The sequence below is a fragment of the Salmo salar genome, chromosome 18, assembly GCF_965601325.2.
Source record: "Salmo salar chromosome 18, fSalSal1, whole genome shotgun sequence".
Classification (NCBI taxonomy): Eukaryota; Metazoa; Chordata; class Actinopteri; order Salmoniformes; family Salmonidae; genus Salmo; species Salmo salar.
The window spans coordinates 71,420,422-71,441,290 of record NC_138308.1 but is presented as its reverse complement, the minus strand read 5'-3'; the positions used below and the strand labels follow the sequence as shown (position 1 = coordinate 71,441,290).

Below are 20,869 nucleotides of genomic sequence, written 5' to 3'. Positions count from 1 at the left end.
CTAATATTAGATAAAGGGAACTTGAGTGAACAAAACACAACAATTACATACTTTTTCCCTTTATTTCATGAACAAAGTTATGCCCGTGTGAAAAAGTAATTTCCCCTTTACACTCAATAATTGGTTGTGTCACCTTTAGCTAAACGCTTCCTGTAGTTGTTGCTCAGTCTCTCACGTCACTGTGGAGGAATTTTGGCCCACTCATCCATGCAGAATTGCTTTAACTCAGCAACATTTGTGGGTTTTCAAGCATGAACTGCTCCTTCAGGTCCTGCCACAACATCTCAATTGGGATTAGGTGTGGACTTTGACTATGCCGTTCCAAAACGTAAAATGTGTTGCTTTTTAACAATTTTCACGTATACTTGATTGTGTGTTTTTTATCATTGTCTTGCTGCATGACCCAGCTGCGATTCAGCTTCAGCTCACAGACGGATAGCCTGACATTGTCCTGTAGAATTCTCTGATACAGAGCAGAATTTATGGTTCCTTTTGTTGAGGCAAGTCATCCAGGACCTGAGGCAGCAAAGCATCCCCTAACCATCACACTACCTCCACTATGCTTGACCGTTGGTGTGAGGTTCTTACTGTGGGAATGTAGTGTTTGGTTTTCACCAGACATAATGGGACCCATGTCGTCCAAAAAGTTTACTCAAGTTTGCCAAAAAGCACCTGGATGATCATGAAGACTCTTGGAAGAATGTTCTATTGACACGCGAGTCAAAAGTATAACTTTTTGGACGACACGGGTCCCATTATGCCTCGCGGATTTTGTGTTTCTTAGTAATTTGGAAAATGTAAAAAATATTATTTTACTTTGAAAATGTGTCGGTTGTGTCGATCGCTAGGGGGGGAAAAAATCACATGCAGCCATTCATTTTGAGGGAGAAAAATGTGAAGAATATGTGTTTCGCTCACGTCTTTTTGTCCATAGTGAATGGTTTGTGTTAATGGATGGTGTAAAAAATATTATTTTAAATAGATGTTTTACTACTTATTTTTTCCCCATAATTCTTTGTATTTTGCTAAGCTTTTTTGTTGATAAATGTTTTCTAGTGAATGGTTGGCGTTAGTGGATGGTGTAAACAGTAGATAAAATTAAAATACAATCTTTAAAATGAAAATACAATGTAAAAACTAGAAATAGGCCTAGGTATAGTCTGTTTTTAGCCTTCAGTCTGTATATAACCATATGAATGAATTTATATACAATATTCTGCCCATATTAATGAATTTATATAGCCAAGGGGTTCCCAGACCTTTTCACCCCTTCCAGCACTGGGGAACATCCCATGGCCCTCCCTTGCGTGCTCACACCACATCTATTTCTATGGGCACAATTATTCTTCATGACAAACACCTCTCTTCTTGGTGGAGAGAATTTGGAGAGAACTTTGCTGGTTTTAAAGCTTATTTCCTGCAATTCTACACATTTTGTCATGGGGTGCAAAGAAAATGTTGCCGGTTTTTAAAGCAAATGTTCATGCACTTCTATTCACTTTGCCATGTCTAATGTGTATTCATGTGATATTTGAGTGAGTAATAAATTATAATAATATCTATAGGCTAAAAAACCTACCTTAAAAATAAAATAAAAAAACTGTTGCTGACATGGGCTAGTCGATCTGGACATTTCTTTTTTTCTTTTCCCATTTTTCTCCCCAATTTCGTGGTATCCAATTGGTAGTTACAGTCTTGTCTCGTCGCTGCAACTCCCGTACGGACTCGGGAGAGGCGAAGGTCGAGAGCCATGCGTCCTCCAAAACACAACCCAACCAAGCTGCACTGCTTCTTGACACAATGCCCATCCAACCCAGAAGCCAGCCGCACCAATGTGTCGGAGGAAACGCAGTACACCTGGCAACCTGGTCAGCGTGCACTGCGCCCGGCCTGCCATAGGAGTCGCTAGTGTGCGATGAGACAAGGATATCCCGCCGGCCAAACCCTCCCTAACCCGGATGACGCTGGGCCAATTGTGCGCCGCCCCATGGGCCTCCCGGTCACAGCCGGGCGACAGAGCCTGGACTCGAACCCAGAATCTCTGGTGGTACAGCTGGCACTGCAATGCAGTGCCTTAGACCACTGCGCCACCCCGGAGGCTGATATGGACATTTCTGACAAGTTATAAATAGCTCTCTAAGGTATGCAATGACTAACATGACGAGGAACTGATGAAGCCTTGTACATTCTACTATTACAACTTTCAAAACTAAGTTTAAAGCACGGCAGGGAAGTGCGGCAAATTGCATCCAATTTGCTGAGTAGAGTGTTGGAGGCTATTTTATAAATGACATCGCCGAAGTCAAGGATCAGTAGGATAGTCAGTTTTGCGAGGGTATGTTTGGCAGCATGAGTGAAGAAGGCTTGAGAAACAAGTCCTCAACTGGCAGCTTCATTAAATAGTACCCGCAAAACACCAGTCTCACCGGGATGCTGCCTAGAAGGCCAGCATCCCGGTGTCGCATCTTCACTGTTGACGTTGAGACTGGTGTTTTGCGGGTACTATTTAATGAAGCTGCCAGTTGAGGACTTGTGAGGCATCTGTTTCTTAAACTAGACACCAATGTACTTGTCCTCTTGCTCAGTTGTGCACCAGGGCCTCCCACTCCTCTTTCAATTCTGGTTAGATCCAGTTTGCGCTGTTCTATGAAGGGAGTAGTACACAGCATTGTACGAGATCTTCAGTTTCTTGGCAATTTCTCACATGGAATTGCCTTCATTTCTCAGAACAAGAATAGACTGACGAGTTTCAGAAGAAAGTTATTTGTTTCTGGCCATTTTGAACCTGTAATCGAACCCACAAATGCTGATGCTCCAGATACTCAACTAATCTAAAGAAGGCCAGTTTTATTGCTTCTGTAAATCAGCACAACAGTTTTAAGCTGTGCTAACATAATTTCAAAATGGTTTTCTAATGATCAATTAGCCTTTTAAAATTATAAACTTGGATTAGCTAACACAACGTGCCATTGGAACACAGGAGTGATGGTTGCTGATAATGGGCCTCTTTACACCTATGTAGATATTCCATAAAAAAAACAGCCGTTTCCAGTTACAATAGTCATTTACAACATTAACAATGTCTACACTGTATTTCTGATACATTTTATGTTATTTTAATGGACGAAGAATGTGCTTTTCTTTCAGAAAAGTGTAAATACAATATTTATAGCCGTACATGGTTTAATGAAACGTAGTAAACATAACATTGTTTCACACAATCACGCCTATAGACTACAGCTCGCTTCAGATTCCCCGGCGCTTCACAGCTTCCCTGGGGAAACTCAATGTATTGTAGCCTCATGTGGAGAAAAGAGTAGCGGTGGAAGGTTAGCTTCTGTTGCAGTGTTCTTGGTAAAATATTAATGGTTGTGGTGGTGCTTCAAGACCTTCACTAGCGACTGTTTTATAATGCTTCTGTGACTTTCATGCATTGGTGAGCACTTCAAAGGAAATGGAGTGTATGAATCAGACATCACACCAATAGAAAGCTTGGCTTTTAACTCAGCCTTAGTGTGAACATGCTGGCAAGTGGTTGGTTCTTGGTGAAAGCATGTCTCCTGGCAGACATGTTGCTCTCTGTGAAATTAAATGTAACAAAGCAAAGAGTGGAAGGGTTGTTTGCATGAATGCCTTGCTTGTTCTCACCCACTCACGTTCTGAATTGAAATATCACTCTCCAACTTAAATTCTTCATTAATATTCTCCTGGTAGGCCACAGGTGTGTGTGCATGTTAGAGCTGGGCGAAATGGCCAAAAATCCCTATCGTGATAAATTGCCTGAATTGATAAGTAACATTAATGTGCTCTGCAGATTTAATTTTTTTTTATCCTTTTAAACTACTACTACTGTGATAGTTGAATTGATAAGTAACATTAATGTGCTCTGCAGATTTTTTTTTAAATTATCCTTTTAAACTACTACTACTAGTGTGATAGTTGAATGGGTGTAACTATCACTCATATTAGCAAACTTATTTTTATTTATTTTTATTTCACCTTTATTAAACCAGGTAGGCAAGTTGAGAACAAGTTCTCATTTACAATTGCGACCCGGCCAAGATAAAGCAAAGCAGTTCGACACATACAACAACACAGAGTTAAACATGGAGTAAAACAAACATAATATAGTAGAAAAATAAGTCTATATACAATGTGAGAAAATTAGGTGAGAAAATGAGGTGAGATAAGGGAGGTAAAGGCAAAAAAGGCCACAGTGGCAAAGTCAATACAATATAGCAAGTAAAACACTGGAATGGTAGATTTGCAGTGGAAGAAAGTGCAAAGTAGAAATAGAAATAATGGGGTGCAAATGAGCTAAATAAATAAATACAGTAGGGGAAGTGGTAGCTAAATTATAGATGGGCTATGTACAGGTGCAGTGATCTGTGAGCTGCTCTGACAGCTGGTGCTTAAAGCTAGTGAGGGAGATGTGTTTACAGTTTCAGAGATTTGTGTAGTTCGTTCCAGTCATTGGCAGCAGAGAACTGGAAGGAGAGACGGCCAAAGGAGGAATTGGCTTTGGGGGTGACCAGAGAGATATACCTGCTGGAGCGCGTGCTGGAGCGCGTGCTACAGGTGGGTGCTGCTATGGTGACCAGTGAGCAGAGATAAGGGGGGACTTTACCTAGCAGGGTCTTGTAGATGACCTGGAGCCAGTGGGTTTGGCGACAAGTATGAAGCGAGGGCCAGCCAACGAGAGCATACAGGTCGCAGTGGTGGGTAGTATATGGGGCTTTGGTGACAAAACGGATGGCACTGTTATAGACTGCATCCAGTTTATTGAGTAGGGTATTGGAGGCTATTTTGTAGATGACATCGGCGAAGTCGAGGATCGGTAATATGGTCAGTTTTACGAGGGTATGTTTGGCAGCATGAGTGAAGGTTGCTTTGTTTGCGAAATAGGAAGCCAATTCTAGATTTAACTTTGGATTGGAGATGTTTGATGTGAGTCTGGAAGGAGAGCTTATAGTCTAGCCAGACACCTAGGTATTTGTAGTTGTCCACATATTCTAAGTCAGAACCGTCCAGAGTAGTGATGCTGGACGGGCGGGCAGGTGCAGGCAGCGATCGGTTGAAGAGCATGCATTTAGATTTACTTGTATTTAAGAGCAGTTGGAGGCCACGGAAGGAGAGTTGTATGGCATTGAATCTCATCTGGAGGGTTGTTAACACAGTGTCCAAAGAAGGGCCAGAAGTATACAGAATGGTGTCGTCTGCGTAGAGGTGGATCAGAGACTCACCAGCAGCAAGAGCGACATCATTGATGCATACAGAGAAAAGAGTTGGCCCAAGAATTGAACCCTGAGGCACCCCCATAGAGACTACCAGAGGCCCGGACAACAGGCCATCCGATTTGACACATTGAACTCTATCAGAAAAGTAGTTGGTGAACCAGGCGAGGCAATCATTTGAGAAACCAAGGCTATTGAGTCTGCCGATGAGGATGTGGTGATTGACAGAGTCGAAAGCTTTGGCCAGGTCAATGAATACGGCAGCACAGTATTGTTTCTTATCGATGGCGGTTACGATATCGTTTAGGACCTTGAGCGTGGCTGAGGTGCACCCATGACCAGCTCTGAAACCAGACTGCATAGCGGAGAAGGTGCGGTGTGATTCGAAATGGTCGGTAATCTGTTTGTTGACTTGGCTTTCGAAGACCTTAGAAAGGCAGGGTAGGATAAATATAGGTCTGTAGCAGTTTGGGTCAAGAGTGTCCCCTCCTTTGAAGAGGGGGATGACAGCAGCTGCTTTCCAATCTTTTGGAATCTCAGACGACACGAAAGAGAGGTTGAACAGGCTAGTAATAGGGGTTGCAACAATTTCGGCAGATAATTTAAGAAAGAAAGGGTCAAGAGTGTCTAGCCCGGCTGATTTGTAGGGGTCCAGATTTTGCAGCTCTTTCAGAACATCAGCTGATTGGATTTGGGAGAAGGAGAAATGGGGAAGGCTTGGGCGAGTAGCTGTGTGGGGTGCAGTGCTGTTGACCGCGGTAGGGGTTGCCAGGTGGAAAGCATGGCCAGCCGTAGAAAAATGCTCAATTATAGTGGATTTATCAGAGGTGACAGAGTGTCCTATCCTCAGTGCAGTGGGCAGCTGGGAGGAGGTGTTCTTATTCTCCATGGACTTTACAGTGTCCCAGAACTTTTTTTGAGTTTGTGTTGCAGGAAGCAAATTTAATTTCCTACATCACATTTCTCTAGTATAGGCTATCGTAATGAATGATATCATCAGAATGCTTGAGATAAGTGATCGGTATGGTCAGTTTATCTTCCCAGCTCTGGTGTGCGTGCGTGTGCAGGTAGTGTTTGTTTTTTTGGAGACAGGGCGTTGTTGATGACTGAGGTCAGCTATGTCCAAGAGGGCAACAAAGCACGTCTGAAATGCAACCCACGCTTTGTGTACTAGCGACCAAGCTCAGGCAATATTTGGGATGTGTGGTGTGGGTTACAAACACACTTTTCATTGCCAGGTAAATGACGAGACCCAAAACCCAAGAGCTTTCTGTCAAATGACAGCCCTTTTTAAAATGTTAATCCTACCTCAACAACTGGGATTTGTAAATACAAATTTAAAAAAGTCACCCCCCCCTTCAATTTATGGATTTCTGCATTGAAAAGAATATCTCTGTTTGACGCTCACAGATATGGTTTCTCCCAGTCAGCACAGGTAGGGACTTGCCAGCCCATCCCTTCACACCCACCCTGCCACTGTTCCACACAGACTAGTCAAAACATGTTGGGTAGCCGTGTTTTTCTCCCACAACAGAGCTCAATGGCAGACTCAGATGATACGTTTCAACTGACGGGATTGTCAATGGGGTACAACTTTCAAATAGAGTTACGTTCTTCGTACGGCAGAAGCACTAGGACCTAAACAACTTTTGGATAGATTTTTGTCAACTACACAGCTGTGCTACCTGGGCCATTTCTATTTGTGTTGGGTGCGGGGCCTATCAGTTTGTGTGTGTACAGAACCAAGTGTGTACATAGGGAGTGGACTCTTGCTTAATCCACAGCTTTATAGAACTGACTGTTCCTATTGAAATCAATAGAGTGTTTAGTTGTTGAACTGGGAGAGGGGTCAGGTCTCTCTCTATCCAGCTAACATCCTCACAGTACAGGCTACTATCAAGTGGCTCTTGAACTAGGCTTGGGCCGTATACCGTATACCGGGGTATTTGGAAAAAGCCACGGGAAGCTTTTTCAATAACGTCAGTGCCGTCAACTATTTCTTTTGAAGTTTTTCAATAAATTAGAATATTTGTAGCTACTTTAAGTTACCACCTGCAGTCAACTTGTGTAATACGCTAGGAGGTGAAGCAGATTGTGTTCTTCATTTCACCTGTCACATTATTTTACATTATGAAGCTTACCGTAGTTCACCAGAACAGTTGAGCCAGTCACGTGTTTGTAAATAGCACAACGGGAGAAAGCGGGAGCTGGCGAGTCCAGCTGTGTCTTTGGTTTAACTTGCTAGTTAGCTACAGTGCATTCGTTAAGTATTCAGACTACTTCACTTTTCCACATTTTGTTATGTTACAGTCTTATTCTAAAATTGATTAAATTGTTTCCCCCTCATTAATCGACACACAATACCCAATAATGACAAAGGGAAAAACTGTTTATTTGAGAGAGAAAAAATACAACTACTAATACAAATACTTTCCGAATGCACTGCAAGTAAGTGGCTGAATATACAAGGAAACAGGGCATTTTATTTATTTATGTGTGTGTGTGTGTTTAGCTTTTTGCCTTGTTTGAGAAGTCAAAGCGCTTTGGATGAGTGATCTGTACAGCTGTTAACTTGATTTCCTGTTTTTTTTTCTCCTCCGTTCTCAGCCCATCTGCTCCTCCCTTTTCTTAGAGCAGAGCAGGCAGGCCTGTTGCCCTAGCGATTCCACACAGACACAGCATATACACATACTGCTCCAGAACCAGCCCTGTTCTTCCTTCAGACAAGCATGCGTCAAAACATTGTTCATTTGCACTCAGCTACTACCTATACTTGTATTTATTTATTGAACCTTTTATTTAACTAGGCAAGTCAGTTAAGAACAAATTCTTATTTACAATGACGGCCTGGGAACAGTGGGTTAACTGCCTTGTTCAGGGGCAGAATTACATATTTTTACCATGTCAGCTCAGGGATTTGATCTAGCAACCTTTCGGTTACTGGCCCAACACTCTAACCACTAGGCTACCTGCCGCCCCCTGCCGTATAACTTTATGAGCTGGATTGCCTGACTTTGCGCTTGTTAGCATATTTAGCTATCATCCTCTATTGAAATTCTCTATTAGTTTGTGACAATTTTGTTAGCATTCTGTTTATAGATGCCCAATGGGCTTTTTTGCGTTTTTAGAGCCCCTTTTTATATACTAAGACTGTAATACCATAAATCCCGGGATGAGAGAAGGCCGGTATCACAATATGAAAATCTGAATACCGCCCAACCCTATCTTGGACATACTGTCGTGTAGTGGGAATGGCTCCTACTCCTTGCCGCAATGTTCTAGAATGTGGAAAATGAACTGTATTTTTATTCTGTAAATAAAGTGCTTAGAGAGGATAGACAAATCTACACTTGGTCTTTATGTTGACTATGTTCCCCTTTCTTTTGCCCCTAGTTTCAACCGAACCCCATAGCACAGGATGAAGGACCGGACAGACGCCCCACGTGATAGGTGAGTCGCTGGCGACGCTTCCTCTTGCAAACTATAAGTATCTACTCTCATTTCTTTCTCGTTTCTGCTCTCACTCTCAACCAGAGTCCTATTTTTATATTTTGAGTTTAAGTGAAATGCGCTCCAAGCAAAGCAGTGGTGCTGAAAAGGAACTTTGTACTGTTTTTAATCAATTTACGTAGTGAATTGATTTTAATTTCTGATGTACTTCTATAAAGTTCACTATTGTTGCATTTTATCTCCCTGACTGGTCGCACTTTATTTCACGGTACATAAACTACCTGCTATTTTTTAAGAAATAACATGGTAAATACATATAAAAAAAACTAAGAATGACATGCTTGTTTCTGATCTTTTCATATTATCCTCCCGTTCCCAGGGGCTGGTTGGTGGGGATCACCTTCTTCATTCTGGGCCTCGGGACGCTGCTACCATGGAATTTCTTTATGACCGCCTCCATGGTAAACCCAACCTCATATGTCTTCATAACAACAGGTCCAGTGTCAGATAGTTATTCACCACCCTAAAAGCTACAGTCAGGATTAGGGCAAGGTAGATCTGATCCTAGATCTGTAGCTTTGGGGAAACTTTTGTATTAAAGTTTCCCAAAGCTACAGATCGAAGAGCAGATCTACTTTGGCTCTGGTTCAGCAAGTGCAATACTTTATGTATCATGCCAAAGTAGAGCATTGGCTTCTTAGGGAATTATCTTGGAAAAGTAGTTTTTAAAAAGCAGCCCCTGAAAGTCAGATGTTTGTATTTGTTCTGTGTGTGTATTGTACATAGAGGATTAGCTGAGTTGTTGGTATGTTCAAGTCAAGTATTTTGTCCGAGAGGGATTTAGTGTGACTGGCCCCCTGTTGTTATGTAGTCTTGGTGTCCACTAAGTATCTGTATGTTGAAGTTTACCCCTTATGGTGTGGTTGGAGGCCCCTTAAGCTATAGAACATTACATGAGTTTTCCACTTTGGAGGTGTGTGTGTGTGTGTGTGTGTGTGGCCTAGCCTCTAAGGCTAAGCTCTCCCCATGTTCAAATGTCAAACCCCACAGCTCGTAGGGTTAGCTCATAGGGTTAGCTTTGATTCTTGGTATACAGTACACGTTTGTAGAATGACTAGACCTATTTGTATAGGAACAAGTGACGTGTGACCACTGATGTACCATTACTGTATGTACTTAGCCGATAGCAACTAACAGCATATTGATTGTTGATCTAAACTGGGTCATCTCTTGAGTCCTGTGTGGCTCAGTTGATCGGGCATCCTTGTAACCTACCAAAATGTGGATAAGTGTTTGCAAAAAGACCATTTTATCTCTTCTGTCAACAGTATTTCAATAGACGCCTCAACAAGGTAGAATGGAGCAACGGCACGATGGTGGTCCAGAAAGAGTACTACTTCAACAACTGGATGACTCTGCTGTCCCAGCTCCCCCTGCTGCTCTGCACTCTGCTCAACTCCTTCTTTTATCAGCGGTGAGACAGCACTTCTCCCTCAGGTTTACATGTCATCCAAATGCTAAACACACACCTTTTCTTTTTACTGTATACTTGGCTGACAGTCTAGTGTGTGTGTGTGAACAACCCTTTTGTGTTGGCCATTTTATTCAACTGCAAATAGGTGCAAAAAAGCCAATATGCTTTGTGATACAGTGGATTTTAGGTTGGCCTCAGTTTAAAGTAAAAATGTGTAATATTGCGTGAAGGTGGTGTTGCTGTCTAATCCAGTGAGATTGTGAACTAACCTTTTTTAAATTTGTGCGTAGGATATCGGAGATGGTGCGTATAGCGGGCAGCCTGGTCTTCATCCTCGTCCTCTTCATCCTCACTGCCATCCTGGTCAAGGTCCCTATGGAGGAGGACTGCTTCTTCTCTGTTACCATGGCTACCATCTGGTTCATCAACTGTGAGTAGGACATGGTTGTCTGTGTATGTGGGGGGGATCATTGTGGTTTGTGTGTGTGAAAGAGAGAAACCATTTGTCACAACATGTGTGTGTGATGGCATTAATATAGTGTGCGTGTGTGTGTGTGGGCGGGGTCGGGGGGTGGTATCATTAACTGTTTGTTGATGATGATGATGATGATGTGCGCTATATTATTAACCCTGCCTCTCTCTCTCTCCCTCTCTCTCTCTCCTTGTAGCGTTTGGAGCGGTGCTGCAGGGCAGTCTGTTTGGCCTGGTGGGCTTGCTGCCTCAGAGGTACAGCGCTGTGTTTATGAGTGGCCAGGGGCTGGCCGGCACCTTCGCCTCTCTCGCCATGCTGGTCTCCATAGCCAGTGAGTCACACACACAAACCGATATATCAAATATACAAAGAAATACTTGGAAATAAACACGCACAGCTCCCATCAGATTTGCTCAGTGGCTGACTAGCAAACCATTCAAATGAGGCAATTAGTCAAAAGAGTACGGTGTGGCCTTTGCAACCCCACTTGGAATTGACCTCTCCTTTTTCTTTCCTGCGTGTGTGACAGGTGACACAGACCTTGAGACGGCTGCGTTGGGTTACTTCATCACTCCTTGTGTAGGAACCCTGCTCACTCTCCTCAGCTACCTCCTCCTGCCTCGCCTGGTGAGTGGCTCAGCCCTACGAAGCCTCAGGACTGGAATGTAATAGAATCATTTGATAGATATCACACGTTGGGCCTCAGAACAGACCCTGTATCCCTCGGGACTACAGCCAAGTTTTATTTTGTAACGTCGACGCAGGGAGACAGGAAGCAGGTGCAGTTAGTGAGTTAAATAACAACGAAAATGGACCGATAACAAAACAAGAGCAGCGTCTGATATGGAAACACAAACATACTACCCGATGACTGATAACAAAAGAGTGCTATATAAAGGGTTCGTAATCAAGGGAGTAATGAAGTCCAGGTGTGACTGATAATGAGACGCAGGTGTGCGTAATGACGGTTGCCAGGTGTGCTTAAAGGCGGGTTGCCAGGACCGGTGGTTAGTAGACCGGCGACGTCCAGCACCAGAGAGGGGGAGTGGGAGTAGGCGTGACATATCTAAAGAATCTGTGTCACAGGTTGGGGCTCAGAACAGACGTTGTGTCCCCCAGGGCTGTAGCTGACCAGCACAGCATTACTATGTTTCATCAAAGGAATCCGTGTTCGAGTTCAACGAATGTTCTGTCTGTCTCATTTGGCCTCTGCTCCGGTCTTATCTAGGAGTTTGCCCAGTTCTACTTGGACAAGAGCAGGAGCTATGAGGTGGAGACCATAGACGAGCTGCTGAAAGGTGAGGCTGCTGAAAGCTCTGAGAGACCTATTCATTTTGTGCTCCTATACATCTCAATGACCATCCAGTACAGTGCGGTCTGTCACTGCTAGTATTCCCCTTTAAACTCAGGGGGGCTGTATGTATCAAGCATCTCAGAGTAGGAGTTTCGATCTAGCATCAGGTCCCCCTGTCCATGAGGGTCATTGGCTGCCACCTGCCCTCCATCGAGATCTGCACGACTCCAGGGCAAGGAAGCGTGCAGGAAAGATCTTTGCCGACCCCCTTCCACCCCGGTCACCCCCTCCTTCAACAATTCCCTTTTGGCAGGCAGTTCAGATCACTCATGACCAAAACCTACCCACCACCTGAACAGTTTCTTCCCCCGGGCTGTGGCCCTCACTAACCGTAGTAGTCTGGTGGGCACATGCCCCAGAAACTAGTGTCACAGATGGCGCTGCATCCCTCCCCCCAACATTGGCCATTACTCCCTTACACATTTACACATGCCTGTTAATTTATCAATGTGAGGTCAAGTTGACCGTTTTCCCTGGCATTTTCCCCGTTCTTCCTCACCTGGCAGAGAGTGGCACGGCGCAGAACGGCAAGCTGAATGGCAAGGCCAACGGCTCATTGGCCAATGGTGATGCCAGCGGCGAGGAGGTGGAGGTAGACGGGGGCAGTCCCAAGCATAACTTCCTACCCCTGGAGCAGGCTGAGGACAGGGACCGGAAGTCCACCGTCATGGAGGTGTTTAAAAAGGTAACGCTGACCTCTGTTATTACTCAGCTGTGTCTGTAGCGGAGATATATTAAATAAATAAACTCAGCAAAAAAGAAACGTCCCCTTTTCAGAACACCGTCTTTCTAAGATAATTCGTAATAATCAAATTAACTTCACAGATCTTCATTGTAAAGGGTTTAAGCACTGTTTCCCATGCATAAACAATTAATGAACATGCACCTGTGGAACGGTCGTTAAGACACTAACAGCTTACAAACGGTATGCAATTAAGGTTACAGTTATGAAAACTTAGGACACTAAAGAGGCCTTTCTACTGACTCTGAAAAACACCAAAAATAAAGATGCCCAGGGTCCCTGCTCATCTGCGTGAATGTGCCTTAGGCATGCTGCAAGGAGGCATGAGGACTGCAGATGTGGCAAGGGCAATAAATGGCAATCTCCGTACTGTGAGAAACCTAAGACAGCGCTACAGGGAGACGGGCCGGACAGCTGATCGTCCTCGCAGTGGCAGACCACGTGTAACAACGCCTGCACAGGATCGGTACAGCCGAACATCACACCTGCGGGACAGGAGCAGGATGGCAGCAACAACTACCTGCACAATCCATCCATCAGTGCTCAGACTGTCCGCAATAGGCTGAGAGAGGCTGGAATGAGGGCTTGTAGGACTGTTGTAAAGGCAGGTCCTCACCAGACATCACCGGCAACAACGTCACACCAGATACTGACTGTTACTTTTGATTTTTACCCCCCCTTTGTTCAGGGACACATTATTCAATTTCTGTTAGTCACATGTCTGTGGAACTTGTTCAGTTTGTCTCAGTTGTGGAATCTTGTTATGTTCATACAAATATTTACACATATTAAGTTTGCTGAAAATAAACGCAGTTGACAGTGAGAGGACATTTATTTTTTTGCTGAGTTTATATAATTTTTATTTTATATATATATTTTATATAAGGCTCTGGTCTATAGTTGCGGTCCAATTCCCTACCCTTTTCCCAAAGTGTACACTTGTTCACTCCCCTACATGCATTTAGAAGTAGTGTAAGCATGGACAAAAATTTTCCACCATATTTTTTACCTTGTCCCTGTCCCCCTCTCTTCAGATATGGGTGATGGCGTTCTGTGTGGTTTTTGTCTTCACCGTCACTCTCTCTGTGTTTCCTGCCGTCACTGTGGACGTCAAAACCATATACCCTGGGAAATGGGGTATGTATACTCTCTTTGATAAATAGGTTTCAAAAGGGTTCTTCGGCTGTCTCCATAGGAGAACCCTTTCTCGTTCCAGGTAGAACCCTTTTTGGTTCGAGGTAGAACCCTTTTAGGTTCTATATAGCACCTTTTTGTATACTGTATGTTTAGTATGCATGTCATGAGACTTAAAACCACCTATTAACCACCTCTTCCTCCCCATCAGAGTCCTATTTCATCTCAGTGTGTTGCTTCCTCATCTTCAACGTGTGTGACTGGATCGGTAGAACCGTCACCACCCTGTTCCAATGGGTAGGTTTCTGATTCATTTGATCTGTGTGGATTGTCCTTGATAGGATCATTTTTCCAAGTTTCTCAGTGTTTTATAATCCTCTACAAATTGAAATTCTCTCACTTTCTACCCCTGCATGAAAGCTTCGGTTATTACTCGTATTACATTTAGTTGTTATTATTACTTTGTCTTATTAGTGTCTTACTAGTAACATTTCTCTCTGTATTTGTTCCGCAGCCTCCCAAGGAGAGTCATCTGTTCCCGGTGCTGGTGGTCTCCAGGGTGGTGTTTGTTCCCCTGCTGATGTTCTGTAACGTCCAGAGGCGCTCCTACCTCCCCGTCCTCTTCTCCCACGACGCTGCCTTCGCCTTCATCATGATGCTCTTCTCCCTCTCTAGTGGCTACTGCGTCTGCCTGTCCATGACCTACGCCCCACAGTGAGTAGAAGTAACACACACACACACGGCGGCAGCTTACACTGCAGGTAGCCTAGCGGTTAGGGCTGCTGGTTCAAATCCCCGCGCAGACAAGGTGAGAAATCGTGCCGATGTGCCCTTGAGCTAGGCACTTAACTAATTGCTCCAGGTGCGCCGTTCATAATGGTAAACCCCGGCTGTGACCCTACTCTCCAAGGGTGTCTCAGGGAGAGTGGGATATGCAAAAAAAACAAATTTAAATCACACACTTGGTAACGTGTGAAATAGGACAAGTACAAGTGCACGCTCCGCACGTGACAGTCCACTGTCGTAACACTACGCCAGTTATGCACATATTAACTCCTTCAATCTCATTTTCATGGCTTGTTTACACACAATCTCTCTCTCTGGCATGTCACTCTGTTGACTTAATCAAATTAGTCTAATTAGCATAATAACAAAGTCTGTTTAAACTAGCTATATTTGTTTTTTTTGCGTGGGCTGTGTCTCAATCCACCACATCCGCTGATGTCGGTCTTCCACATCTACGGTTGAAGGTGGCTGAGCTACAGCAGTGTTTGTCAGACCAGGAGACATAGCCAAAATGGGTCTTCTCACCAAAACGTCTGTAGTGTCTGAACGGTTTGGCCTACAAACTAATATGCACAAAGCGAGCTCCATATAGAAATGGTTTGTTGAGATCGGTGTGGAAGAACTTGACTGGCCTGCACAGAGCCCTGATCTCAACCCCATCGAACGCCTTTGGGATGAATTGGAACGCAGGCTGTGAGCCAGGCCTAATCGCCCAACATCAGTGCCCGACCTCACTAATGCTCTTGTGGCTGAATGGAAGCAAGTCCCCGCAGAAATGTTCCAACATCTAGTGGAAAGCCTTCCCAGAAGAGTGGAGGCTGTTATAGCAGGAAATGGGGGTACCAACTCTATATTAATGTCCATGATTTTGGAATGAAATGTTCGACAAACAGGTTTCCACATACTTTTGGTCATATAGATATAAGAAAGATGAAGAATATACACTATCTCTCAGATATAGGACAGACGCTTCAAAACAAACTCCTTTTTGATAGTAAAATATTTTACTATCTGTTTTGCCATGTAATAATGTTATTCAATGTGTTTCTAATCGTTAATAGCAGTTAGGCCAAATTCAATGTTTTATAAAATATTTTAGATAATTCAGGGATGTTTTTAAATGTTTTACTTTTTAGTAGTTACAGTCTTGTCCCATCGGTGCAACTCCCGTACGGACTCGAGAGAGGCGACGGTTGAGAGCCAAGCGTCCTCCAAAACACGACCCTACCAAGCAACACTGCTTCTTGACACACTGCTCGCTTAACCCGGAAGCCAGCTGCACCAATGTGTCGGAGTAAACACCGTCCAGCTGGCGACCGAAGTCAGCGTGCATGCGCCCTTCCCGCCACAAGGAGTTGCTAGAGTGCGATGGGACAAGGACATCCTGGCTGGCCAAACCCTCCCGTAACCCGGACGACGCTCGGCCAATTGTGCGCCGCCTCATGGGTCTCCCGCTCGCGGCTGGCTGCGACACAGCCTGGTGTCGAACCCGGGTCTGTATTGAAACCTCGAGCACTGCGATGCAGTGCCTTACACAGCTGCGCCACTCGGGAGGCCCCATAATTTGAGGTACTTACAGGGGTCCCAAAATTCAAAATCAAATAGCTAAATGATCCTTGGTATGACCATCTTAAAACAATTCCATATGTTAGCTTAGTAGAAACCCAGCCCCCACACATACACATTCTTCTGAAATTACATTTTCTATCTCAGGCCAACTTCCTTGTTTACTTCCTGTAAAACCAGAACCATGTACTGACTCTACACACACACACATACAGTACCAGTAAAAAGTTTGGACATACCTACTCATTCAAGGGTTTTTCTTTATTTTTCATATTTTCTACATTGTAGAATAATAGTGAAGACATCAAAACTATGAAATAACACAGATGGAATCATGTAGTAACCAAAAAAAGTGTTAAACAAATCAAAATATATTTCATATTTAAGATTCTTCAAAGTTCCCACCGTTTGCCTTGATTTGCACACTCTTAGCATTCTCTCAACCAGCTTCATGAGGTAGTCACCTGGAATGCATTTCAATTAACAGATGTGCCTTGTTAAAAGTTAATTTGTGGAATTTCTTTCCTTAATGCATTTTAGCCAATCAATTGTGTTGTGACAAGTTAGGGGTGGTATACAGAAGATAGACCTATTTGGTAAAATATCCAGTCGATATTATGGCCAGAACAGCTAAAATAGGCAAAGAGAAACAACAGTCATTCGTTGCTTTAAGACATGAAGGTCAGTCAATCCAGAAAATGCCAAGAACTTTGAAAGTTTCTTCAAGTGCAGTCGCAAAAACCATCAAACCATGAAACTGGCTCTCATCAGGACCGCCACAAAAAAGGAAGACCCAGAGTTACCTCTGCTGCAGAGGATAAGTTAATTAGAGTTACCAGCCTGAAATTGCTGCCCAAATAAATGTTTCAGAGTTCAAGTAACAGACATCTCAACCAGGGGCGAAAATCTGATATCAACTTTGGAGGGGACAATTACATGACATTTTCTCAAGAGCAATTCCTGAGGGGGACGCCAAAAGTAGTGCTGTAACACATAGCCTACGTTGTAATATGGTAAATGTATATTGAGGAACCAAAGAAATAAGGTGTTTGCCCGTACTCCTAACTACCGGTACCCAAAACTACACAACTAATCACAACAGCAATACCATTGCCTTTAACAAATCTTAGTTCAGTCACCAGTTTAAGTTGAGAGTGGGGGTATCCATGGCATTTTCCAATTATGTTCCTATTTTACAAGTCAAAAAAAATTGAGAACCTTTCATAATGTTGCCAAACCAAGACTCAACAAACTTACCTGAGACTCCCTGTCTCTGCCAGTCTGTCCCTGCATAGCTGTCCCCAACTCTGCTGTCTGTGTGCCATCTGTTGCCTGCTCTGCCTAATGACATCATTGTGAAACATTTCCATTAGAATTTCATTTCTTTCTTATGAACATTTTATCAACTAGTCTGAGATATTAGGCTACTAGGGTTCTTACTTTGCGTTTTGGTGTACTGAAAAATACTCTGATGTCCGTCTTTTATTTTTCTGCCATTTTTCTACCTGGCTGGCTGGCTGGCTACACACACACACACACACACACACACACACACACACACACACACACACACACACACACACACACACACCAGTGTGTAGGTTATTTACAGTAGGAGATGGGCTTCTATCATCTTCTATCATTCTATTTGTGCTTCGATCTAAAAGGTAGCTAGCAAATGTGAAACGGATTAAAATGACAAGAGTTGACAGCTGTATGAGTTCACCATTTACACAACATATGCTGCAACCTTTTGTAATTTTAATAGTTTGTTTCATATTGGCTGGCTTCCAACAATAGCTGAATTTGCAAAGCTAGCGAGCACCAATTCAGTTTCAGTGGTTTTTGCTATAATCTTTGCTACCCGGGTTAAATAACGGTGAAATAAAATAAATAAATAAAAGTTCCCTTGCGACAATTTAGCTTTTGCAACGAGACCATTAAATATATTTAAGACAATGGTAGAAGAGAGTGTAGTTCTGTTCAGTTTGGACTTCAGTTTATCGCTAACCTTATCACAGGGACTTTGAAGCACTAACTTACATCATCTGCATGCTGATCTTGGAATAAATTGACGATAGCAAAGATTCCATCTTAGACGACGCCACATAAATGGAATAGGTACTAGCTAGCTTAATAGTTCATATTTGCGCGCTAGCTCTGCATATTCAGCTAGTGTGTGTGCGCGATTGACTGGATTAACCTTACGTCAGTTACGTTCATTGAGTGCCTTTCAGACAGTAGACACGACCCCTCTGTTACCTTGCCAACTAAGGAACTGGCAGTGGATCAAACCATGGTGAGGCAAAGGGTGGGGGGGTCGCAATCTTTTGAAACTTAAAAACGCGCTATTAAGTGTCTATAATCAGCACAATTGCATTCATTGCGTATTATTAATATTATTTAAATTACATAGTTATGTTTCAGTGATATATTGGGGGGGACAAATCATATTTTTCCCAGGATGGGGGGGGGTCGTGTCCCCCCCGTCCCCCCCGGGATTTCCGCCCCTGATCTCAACATCAACTGTTCAGAGGAGACTTCGTAAATCAGGCCTTCATGGTAGATTTGCTGCAAAGAAACCACTACTAAAGGACACCAATAAGAAGAAGAGACTTGCTTGGGCCAAGAAACACGAGCAATGGACATTAGACCGGTGGAAATCTGTCCTTTGGTCTGATGTGTCCAAATGTCTTTGTGAGACGCAGAGCAGGTGAACAGATGATCTCTGCATGTGTGGTTCCCATGTGAAGCATGGAGGAGGTGGTGTGGAGGTGCTTTGCTGGTGACACTGTCAGTGATTTATTTAGAATTCAAGGCACACTTAACCAGCATGGCTACCACAGCATTCTGCAGCGATACGCCATCCCATCTGGTTTGCGCTTAGTGGGAATATCATTTGTTTTTAAACAGGACAATGACCCAACAACCCTCCAGGCTGTGTAAGGGCTATTTGACCAAGAAGGAGAGTGATGGAGTGCTGCATCAGATGACCTGGCCTCCACAATCACCTGACCTCAACCTAAATGAGATGGTTTGGGATGAGTTGGACAGCAGAGAGAAGGAAAGCAGCCAACATGTGCTCAGCATATGTGGGAACTCCTTCAAGACTGTTGGAAAAGAGAATGCCAAGAGTTTGCAAAGCTCTCAAAGGCAAAGAGTGGCTACTTTGAAGAATCTCAAATATAAAATATATTTTGATTTGTTTAACACTTTTTTTTGGTTACTACATGATTCCATATGTTATTTAATAGTTTGATGTCTTCACTATTATTGTACAATGTAGAAAATATAAACAATTATATTTTATCTCCTGTCTCAGCCTCCAGTATTTATGCTGCAGTAGTTTATGTGTCGGGGGGCTAGGGTCAGTCTGTTACATCTGGAGTATTTCTCTTGTCTTATCCGGTGTCCTGTGTGTATTTAAATATGCTCTCTCTAATTCTCTCTTTCTCTCTTTCTGTCTTTCTCTCGGAGGACCTGAGCCCTAGGACCATGCCTCAGGACTACCTGGTATGATGACTCCTTGCTGTCCCCAGTCCACCTGGCCGTGCTGCTGCTCCAGTTTCAACTGTTCTGCCTGCGGCTATGGAACCCTGACCTGTTCACCGGACGTGCTTGTTGCACCCTCGACAACTACTATGATTATTATTATTTGACCATGCTGGTCATTTATGAACATTTTAACATTTTAACATTTTGACCATGTTCTGTTATAATATCCACCCTGCACAGCCAGAAGAGGACTGGCCACCCCTCATAGCCTGGTTCCTCTCTAGGTTTCTTCCTAGGTTTTTGGCCTTTCTAGGGAGTTTTTCCTAGGGAGTTTTTCCTAGCCACCGTGCTTCTTTCACATGCTTTGCTTGCTGTTTGGGGTTTTAGGCTGGGTTTCTGTACAGCACTTTGAGAATATCAGCTGATGTACGAAGGGCTATATAAAAATAAATTTGATTTAAAGAAAAACCCTTGAATGAGTAGTTGTCCAAACTTTGGACTGGTACTGTACATACAATCATCATATACACTGCTGCTACTCTGTTGATCATATATCCTGATGCCTAGTCACCTCACCCCTCTACATATCTACCTCTATCACTCCAGTATCCCTGCACATTGTAAATATGGTATTGGAACTGACCCTGTATATAGCTTAATTACTTTGCTGTGTTCTTATTTCTATTTCTTGTGTTTTTGTTCTACTTCACTTTATTGAATAGTACCACTGATATTGAGTACTGCATTGTTGGGCAAGAGCAAGAAATACATTTCACTGTACCTGCATACTGTATCTATGTGTATACTGTCTGGCTCATCATATCTATCAGTATGTGTCATCCTCTATCTCCACTAACATCAAGGCGGTGACCCGATCCTGTAGGTTCATGCTCTACAACATTCGCAGAGTACGACCCTGCCTCCCACAGGAAGCGGCGCAGGTCCTAATCCAGGCATTTGTCATCTCCCGTCTGGATTACTGCAACTCGCTGTTGGCTGGGCTCCCTGCCTGTGCCATTAAACCCCTACAACTCATCCAGAACGCCGCAGCCCGTCTGGTGTTCAAACTTCCCAAGTTCTCTCACGTCACCCCGCTCCTCCGCTCTCTCCACTGGCTTCCAGTTGAAGCTCGCATCTGCTACAAGACCATGGTGCTTGCCTA

General features: G+C 43.6%; 1 protein-coding gene across 3 annotated transcripts in view; it reads left to right on the top strand.

Moving 5' to 3' along the window:
* Positions 1 to 20,869, top strand: part of LOC106577545 (equilibrative nucleoside transporter 2) — a 36,425-nt gene that overhangs the window by 11,416 nt on the left and 4,140 nt on the right. The window contains exons 2-13 of one of the 3 annotated variants that reach the window (XM_082965094.1): positions 8,628 to 8,684; positions 9,064 to 9,145; positions 10,013 to 10,158; positions 10,449 to 10,588; positions 10,827 to 10,961; positions 11,160 to 11,257; positions 11,859 to 11,928; positions 12,491 to 12,669; positions 13,761 to 13,863; positions 14,072 to 14,157; positions 14,375 to 14,574; positions 19,690 to 20,175. In XM_082965094.1, coding sequence (XP_082821220.1) covers positions 8,653 to 8,684; positions 9,064 to 9,145; positions 10,013 to 10,158; positions 10,449 to 10,588; positions 10,827 to 10,961; positions 11,160 to 11,257; positions 11,859 to 11,928; positions 12,491 to 12,669; positions 13,761 to 13,863; positions 14,072 to 14,157; positions 14,375 to 14,574; positions 19,690 to 19,696 — 1,278 coding nt within the window. In that variant the 5' untranslated portion in view covers positions 8,628 to 8,652 and the 3' untranslated portion in view covers positions 19,697 to 20,175. Of the gene's footprint in view, positions 1 to 4,445; positions 4,579 to 8,627; positions 8,685 to 9,063; positions 9,146 to 10,012; positions 10,159 to 10,448; positions 10,589 to 10,826; positions 10,962 to 11,159; positions 11,258 to 11,858; positions 11,929 to 12,490; positions 12,670 to 13,760; positions 13,864 to 14,071; positions 14,158 to 14,374; positions 14,575 to 19,689; positions 20,176 to 20,869 lie in introns of those variants that run through there. The other 2 variants (XM_082965093.1, XM_014155660.3) reach the window with 2 other exon arrangements.